Raw genomic sequence first — 7,904 nt, forward strand, 5'->3', positions numbered from 1 at the left:
AAAAAACAATACATATATTGCTTCGTTCACTCTCCATATCGGCACCTACGACAATTTTTTTAAACACAGACGTAAGTGTTTATATACACGCGCATACACTCATCATTATGAACGTACATCTTACACCTACAAACACGTCTGAGAGGCTGAGCCAACATATCATCTTGAGATTTATGAAGTCATCGTAGGCGTCCCGTCATCGATAACTGAAAACAATAGCTGAAAGTCTTCATCATCGACTATGGAGTAAAAATATCGGTTGTAGCTCGCACCCCGCGTCTGATAACACCTGTTAGGATGCGGATGGGTTTCACCCTCCTTGCCCCTGGCAACACTCATGCTCCAACACGTAGCTGGTTTTATCTCCCCTTCCTTTGTTTGTTCCATCCGTCGTAGCCTTCGGTGTTGAGACACATGGCACTTGAACACTCCTTCTCTTCACATGCTTGTGCCTTCCTCCTGCCGCCACCGCTCGAGGGCCAACCAATGTTCTTCTATGGTTCTAAGAAAAAAAACCCAATATTCTTCTGTGCTTTCCCTCCTCCTCGTCTCGACTCGTCCTTCGAATCAAACTCGACGTCGACGGACGATGTACCGACGTCCATCCATTTTAATTCCCCCATTGCAATTTCCAGTAAATAAATAGCGGGAAAAGAAAGGAAGAATCATCAATCAAGAAAAAACAAGGCAGAACGGCGCGCGGTACCGGAACGGAACGGAACGGCGTTAGGACAATATCAACGGCGGAGACGAGAGGAGAAGGAAATGAAGGAAGCGTCCCCGCCACGCCGCCGCTCTGACAGGCCGGCCCCACGCGCTTCCCCCGCCGCTGGGGTGGAAATATTCCCATTCCCCGTTCCACTCGCCCCGGTCTAGTCGCCGCCGGTTAAAACGCCACCACCCACCACCAATCATCCCCAACCTCCCCCCTGCTCCCGCGCCGCCCTCCCTGCTCCGATCCGCCCCCCAGCTCCAGCTCCAGCTCAGTTGGATCTGGTCCCGGTCCAAAGCCGGAGCCTTTTTCTCCCGATGGATCGGTGGGCGGCCACGGCTGCCGGCCCGGCGGTGGCGGCGGGGGCGCCGTCCTACTGGTGCTACAGCTGCGAGCGGTTCGTGCGCACGGAGGGGGACGCCGGGCTGGCCTGCCCCGGCTGCGACGGCGGCTTCCTGGAGCAGATGGACGCGCCGCCGCCGCGCAGGGCCGTCGCGCCGGCCGCCTTCCTCCGACGCCGCGCCGCTGCGGAAGCGCCCGCCGAGGTCCGGCCACGCCGCGGCAGGCGTGGCGGCGCCTCGGGGGACCGCTCGGGGTCGCCGTACAACCCGGTCATCGTGCTGCGCCGCTCCGCCGCGCCGCCCGGCGACGACGCCCCCGGCGCCACCAGCAGCTTCGAGCTCTTCTACGACGACGGCGCCGGATCCGGCCTCCGCCCGCTGCCCGAGAGCATGTCCGACTTCCTCATGGGCTCCGGCTTCGAGCGCCTCCTCGAGCAGCTCGCCCAGATCGAGGCCGGCGGCTTCGGCGCCGTCCGCCCCTGCGACAACCCGCCGGCCTCCAAGGCCGCCGTCGAGTCCATGCCCACTGTCGTCGTCGCCGCCTGCCACGTCGGCGCCGACTCCCACTGCGCCGTCTGCAAGGAGGCCTTCGAGCTGGGCGACGAGGCCCGGGAGATGCCCTGCAGCCACATGTACCACCAGGACTGCATCCTGCCGTGGCTCGCGCTGCGCAACTCGTGCCCCGTGTGCCGCCACGAGCTGCCCACGGACGTGCCGCGGTCTGCTCCGGCGGGTGACCTGGGCGCCGCCGACGACCAGGGCAGCAACACTGGGGCCGAGGCTGGCAGCGAGGAGGAGACGACGGTGGGCTTGACGATTTGGCGGCTTCCTGGAGGAGGCTTTGCCGTTGGGAGGTTTGCTGGTGGTCGGAGGGCAGGAGAGAGGGAGCTCCCAGTTGTCTACACTGAGGTGGACGGCGGTTTCAACAATGGTGGCGCACCGAGGAGGATCTCATGGTCATCGAGAGGGAGCCGTTCATCGCAGAGGGGAATTGTCAGACGCATGTTCGACAACATGTTTGCCTGCTTTGGACATGCCCATTCGACCAATGCTGCTAGGGCATCGTCCTCAAGGTCGGAGTGGAGCTCGGTTTTCACCCGCGGTCTGAGGAGCCGCAGCACGAGCTGGAGATCCCAAGATAGCCACGCCGATGCCATCGCCAGGTGATAACTGCATCACACACTGGGGAATATACGATATTAGATGTTGGAGAGCCGCAGATGTTTGCTTCCGTTTGATGTTTTTCTACTCTATATATGAGTCAGTTGAGAGATAAAGATGATTTGTAGAGCACAAATTGCATGCTGTTTTGTACATAGAGGAGCAGAACTAGAGATGTTGCAATGAAAATGTCCTCCAGTTTGCGTATTCAAGACGGTTGGTCTTCCTGTTGCATTTTGGAATATCATTCAGTAAGACAAGTTTTGTTACCGATGCATGCAAGCATCTGGATAGTGAGCGCTTAAATTGTTGGTTGGCAGCACTCAATTGTTTCTTCCAACTCCATCTTGCTCAATGCGACGTGAGTTCGCCCGTTGTAACCATGACTTGTTGGAAGGTGTAGACCATAGCAAAGATTCAATAAAGCATCCCTCAAGATATTTTCTGCTCTGCAAATGGATATATCATTGTAGTACTGATCAAGGTCACCCTCTCATCCTTGTTTTCTTACTTTCTTCACTTCACCAGGTATACCGTCTTTTTCAGCAAAGGCAGCTGAGTTGACTGTTTTTTTTTGTGTGTGTGCGCTCTGTTACTATTTGTCATCATCTTTACGTTCTTGTCAGACTTTCCAAAAAAAAAAAGATGATCACCAATTGGGAAATATCTTCATCAAATCTGTTGTTCCAGGAAAGGAAGATCCAAGAACCTTTTTGATTTATGTGAAGCAGAGCTGCACAACACTTATGATAAATAAATTGTTTTCAGCACCTCAATTATTTCTTAAGGGCTCGTTGATTGTACCGACGACCTGTTAGAAGGTTGCAGATGCTGCAGCAGAGATTGAACAAAACATCATTCAAGATATTTTCTGCTTCAGCCTACATTTTTTTTCCAGCTCTTCAGTTGGATATGGATATGATTGTATTGATCATGGTCACCTCTCATCCTTCTTTTCTTGCTTTCTTCACCAGGGACAGGACGTCATATTTTTTGTCTTATTCAGCAAAGCCAACAAGCTGAGTGTCTTTTTTATGCTCTTTGACTATTGTCACCATCCTTGCATTCCTGTCATAGTTTCTAAAAAACAGAACACCATTTGTGAAATATCTTCATCAAATCTGCTGGCATCTCTCCCAGAAGTGAAAGATCCAAATAACCCTTTCATTTTTATGTGAGGCACAACAAGAGAAGTTTTGTTACTGATGCAAGCATCTGGATAGCGAGCGCTTAAATTGTTGGCAGCACCCAATTGTTTCTTTGAATTCCATCTCGCTCAATGCTACAGGGGTCCGTCCTTTGTAACCATGACTTGTTGGAAGGTTTAGACCGTAGCAAAGATTCTATAAAGCATTACTCTACAAGCTTGTTGAGCTCTAAAGTTGGTTATCATTGTACTGATCAAGGTCACCTCCTCATACCTGTTTTCTTGCTTTCTTCACCAGGGATATTATCTTTTTCAGCAAAGGCAAAGGCCCGGCTGTTTTTGTGTGCTTTCTTACTATTGTCACCATCTTTGCATTCTTTTCGTACTTTCCAGAAAAGAAAATGATGATCCTTATTTGTGAAATATCTTGATTAAATCTGTTGTTCCAGATAAGAAAGATCCAAGAACCTTTTTGTTTTATGTGAAGCAGAGCTGCACAATACTCATCCTATTATGATATATAAATTGTTCTGAGCACTCAATTATTTCTTCAAATAACATCCTGTCCCTGATGTGATGGGTGGTCGTTGATTGTACACGTGTCCTGTTAGAAGATTTTAGATTCTGCCGCAGAGATTCAATTAAACATCACTCAAGATACTTTCTTCTTCAGCCCACAGTTTTTTTCAGCTCTTCAGTTAGACATGATTGGTTGATCAAGGTCACATTCTCATCCTTGTTTTTACCAGGGACAGGAGGACAGGATCACAGGAGGTTGTATTATTTGTCTTATTCACGAAACCAACAAGCTGACCGTCTTTTTCATGCTCTCTGACTATTATTACCATCCTTACATCCGTGTTATAGTTTCCAAACAATAATAATAATAATCACCATTTGTGAATTATCTTCATCAAATCTGCTGGCATGTCTCCCATAAGAGAAAGATCCAAGAACATTTTTTGTTTTATTAAAGCAGACCTGCACAACTCTCATCACATTAGGATGTAGAAATCATCTCTTATTGAAATAGGTAGTCTGCATAGCTACAATTCCATTCTGGTATCCAATGTTTTGCAATCAAAGGTGTTATTCTAGAAATGGTTCATGTAGTTGCTGTAGTGTCTTGTGTATCCCTGATTGCCAATGATTCATGTCCTGTCCTAGTCATGCCATTTTTTTCCCTCTGGTTGCTAAGCTGCAGTTGCAGAGTTCTGTTGGTGGCTGGTGAAGGAAGATACCAATATTTTTTGTCCTTTGTTGCTGGTGCATGTGCTACCACCACTGTAGTACTGCAACAATTTCATTTTGTATGTGGAGGAAAGATCTCATTGTCCTTTCCATTGCAGACCATATTTGTAGCTTGTCATCATGATCTTATTTGTTCTAAGAAATATTCATGGTTTATGAAACATCCTGATGCTGAATTAGAACAAGACCTAGATGTGCGAATTTTTTACTACTTATGTTTTATTGAGTTGATGTTGCTAATTTTTCTAGGATCAGTTTAATATTGTTAGTGTGAGTTTACCTCTTTTTTTATGAACCACTTCGTCTTTTTAGATGTTAGCACTCTGAGTGACTGAGGTGAAGGTACCAAGTAGGAAAGAAGGTATATGGGCTGGGTTGTTGGTCTGGGCCTGAATAAAAGCAGTTTGGTTTATTGCTTCTCTCTCTCCATACGCAGGCCTTCAATTCATTTTTGCATCTAAAATGAAAAGGCTTTCAGTTCATTCGAGTTCTGTGCTACGTCAAAAATAAAAGGTAACTGTGCTTGCTGCAATTCATACGGTTGGTTCTTTTGAACCCTGATAAATTCATGCACCTGCCAATGTTTTATTTTTTTCGTTTACCGAAATTAATAAATTAATTATGTTTTCCAGCAATTGCAAATAACACGAGGAACAATTCCCATGTTGGTGCAAGGCATGAGAAGCCACAGGCCCTTTGTGAGCTGCACATCTGTCTTTCGAATAATGCTGTAAAAAAAATCATTCACCTCATCAGGAACTCAACCATGGGATGCCGCCCTCATGACCACAAGTTCACTCAAACAATCCAAACATGTACCAAATGTATGCAATTCAGATAAACACATATGTGTACAATGCCACACAAAAACTCAAGTGAAGTTAAGCACTCTATGCACGCGAAGAGTCAAATCAAAGCACCCACTCGATTTAACACATGGACACATCAGTCCCATATCATGATTTATTGGTATTTCTTTCTCCATACCAGGCCTTTGGTTCATTTGTATCTAAAAAGAAAAAAAAACCTTCAGTTCATTTGAGTGCTCTGCTTCCCTAATAAAGTAAACAATAAAATAAAATTGAGTGCTATGCTTCCCTAATCAAGTAAACAATAAAATAAAATTGAGTGCTATGCTTGCTTCAGTTCATCAAGGAAATCAAGGACTCAGATAATTTAAAATAATTAACACCCATATTTTAGTTTATCGGTTTATTGAAATCAATACTCCCTCCATCTCAAAATTCTTGTCTTAGATTTGTCTAGATATGAATGTATCTAGACACGTTTTAGTATTTAGATACATCCATTTCTAGTCAAACCTAAGACAAGAATTTTAGTACGGAAGGAGTAGGTTATCATGATCTCCAGTAATTGCAAATAAACCTTGAAAAAAACCTGATCTCCCATGTTAGTGCAAAACCTTATATGCAAACTGTGCATGTGAATAATCAAAAACAATTGTAACTTATTATTCATCATCTCATTTTCCGAATGATCACACATTCACAGAAACAATCCAAACATGTACCAATTATAATCAAATCAGATAAGTGTTATGTGTACAATGCCCCACCCAATACCCAAATGAAATTAAGCACACTGTGCATGTGAATAATCAAATCAAAGCACCGTCTTGATTTAACGGATGGATAAAATCAGTCCCATATCATGACGACAGACATGACAGCTATGCCAGTGAGCACACCGAAGAACTTGAAGATGGGCTTGTCGAAGTAGTTTGGTTGGTGCGGGTGGTACCCCTTGGCCATGAGGTGGTTGATGGCGACATAGATGAAGACCCCCGTGGCGATCCCCATGGAGATGGCGTATGTCCAGTCCGCCGCCCGGCCCTCCGCCGTGGCGTCAATGGCGATTCCAATGCCTACCCCGACCGGGCTCGACACGGCGAACGCCAGTGAGTAGAGCACCGTCATGAGGAACGGGCGCTTGGGGATCATCCGGAGGAGCGCGATGCCCATGGCAACCGCCGCAAAGATCTTGTGGAGCCCGATCGTCCATAGGTTCCTCCACGCCTCTCCCTTCGTTGCTGCAATTTTAATTGATTTTGATCAAACTTTTGAAACATATGAATTTTCACGATGTGCACATCCTCTGTTAGTTCAGGTTTTTACATATGAAATACACCATAAACTGATCGTTCCTCAATGCCTATCAAGCAAGCTGCATGCGTGGAGAACTTATGAAATGGCTCAGTGGTGTGTGTTCACCTGAGACGCCTATGGCGATCCCCTCGAAGATGGAGTGGAAGCAGAGCGCGAAGATGAGGAGGATGGCGTCCTCGAACGACGACGTCGCCGTCATGAGCATCGGGTGCGGATGCTCCGCCACCGCCGACGATGCCATCTCACCCTCCTCCTCCGCCTCCTTTTGGAGGGGCGCCGCGCGGTTGACCCTCTGCCTGCTGGCCACGGCGACGATGGCGACGTCGCTGAGCATGGTGAGGAGGAAGCCGGCGCAGGCGAGCATGAAGGAGAAGGGGTAGGGGCTGTGGGTGAGGGCGTTGAAGGTGGAGGTGGAGCCGGCGAGGAAGTGCATGAGCGCCGTGCCGAGGAAGATACCGGCGGCGAACTGGGTGCCGAGGAGCAGGAAGGCCTCGTTCCAGCGGTAGAAGTAGGGGGACACGCCGCCCAGGAAGGTGAACACCAGCAGGATCACCAGGCACCACACCTTCACGGCGATCAGGCCCCTGGAACGGAGCACGGACCGGTCCACGGCGGCGGCGTCTCCGTCGCCGTGGCCGCTGTCGTCGTCCTCGCCGTCGCCGTGGTCGATGCCGCCATGGCCTCTCGCCTGCTGGAACAGGCAGGTAAGCAGCAGGGACAGCAGAAGAAGGGTGCAAACGAGCTTGGACGTCCTCCCCGTCGACCTTGCCATCTTCGGCATGGTGAATTGGTGATGATGATTTCTTGTAGACCAGCACGATATACTATATGCAGAGGAGTTTCTAGGTATATTTGGCCAGTACGTACGTATAGTATGTAGTTATCTCCTCAGTTCATCCTGTGTTGAAGCATGATTAATTAGGGGAAAACCATTGTTAATTAGTAAGATAACTCCATCATGTGTTGCTGTGTGCAGTACAGGTGCTGACTTTTTTTCCGGTAGTACCACGGCTTAAAGTACAAGTCGATCGCGCGTGTGTAGTACAACACCCAGCTAGCTAGTCATTGTCAACGGCGCTACTCTTAATTAACTTTATTCCCATGTTTATTTGTTGGATTCGTCTAATCCTCAGTTTGATTGACACTTTTTTAATGTCTCAATCAAT

General features: G+C 47.9%; 2 protein-coding genes across 2 annotated transcripts; one reads left to right on the plus strand and one right to left on the minus strand.

Annotated features, from left to right (window-relative positions):
- The first annotated feature begins 860 nt into the window (after nt 1–860).
- On the plus strand, nt 861–2,670 carry LOC123445686 (probable E3 ubiquitin-protein ligase RHC2A). The gene has a single exon (XM_045122711.1). The coding sequence runs from the start codon at nt 1,030–1,032 to the stop codon at nt 2,218–2,220; it is 1,191 nt and encodes a 396-aa protein (XP_044978646.1). The 5' UTR covers nt 861–1,029; the 3' UTR covers nt 2,221–2,670.
- A 3,390-nt stretch (nt 2,671–6,060) lies between these two features.
- LOC123441162 (zinc transporter 1) lies at nt 6,061–7,666 on the minus strand. The gene is made up of 2 exons (XM_045117665.1): nt 6,844–7,666; nt 6,061–6,662 (listed from the first exon to the last, which is right to left on the minus strand). Exons 1-2 carry the CDS (start codon nt 7,517–7,519, stop codon nt 6,271–6,273), a joined length of 1,068 nt encoding a protein of 355 aa, XP_044973600.1. The 5' UTR covers nt 7,520–7,666; the 3' UTR covers nt 6,061–6,270.
- Between the last annotated feature and the right edge of the window lie 238 nt (nt 7,667–7,904).

This window comes from Hordeum vulgare, chromosome 3H (assembly GCF_904849725.1).
Source record: "Hordeum vulgare subsp. vulgare chromosome 3H, MorexV3_pseudomolecules_assembly, whole genome shotgun sequence".
In the NCBI taxonomy this organism is placed as follows: domain Eukaryota; kingdom Viridiplantae; phylum Streptophyta; class Magnoliopsida; order Poales; family Poaceae; genus Hordeum; species Hordeum vulgare.

Bases quoted from the DNA above. Each gene is read 5' to 3' on its own strand.
- LOC123445686 (XM_045122711.1), top strand. From the start codon at position 1,030: ATGGATCGGTGGGCGGCCACGGCTGCCGGCCCGGCGGTGGCGGCGGGG.
- LOC123441162 (XM_045117665.1), bottom strand. From the start codon at position 7,519: ATGCCGAAGATGGCAAGGTCGACGGGGAGGACGTCCAAGCTCGTTTGC. The intron at 6,663-6,843 runs GTGAACACACAC...TTAAAATTGCAG, and splicing joins GATCGCCATAGGCGTCTCAG to CAACGAAGGGAGAGGCGTGG.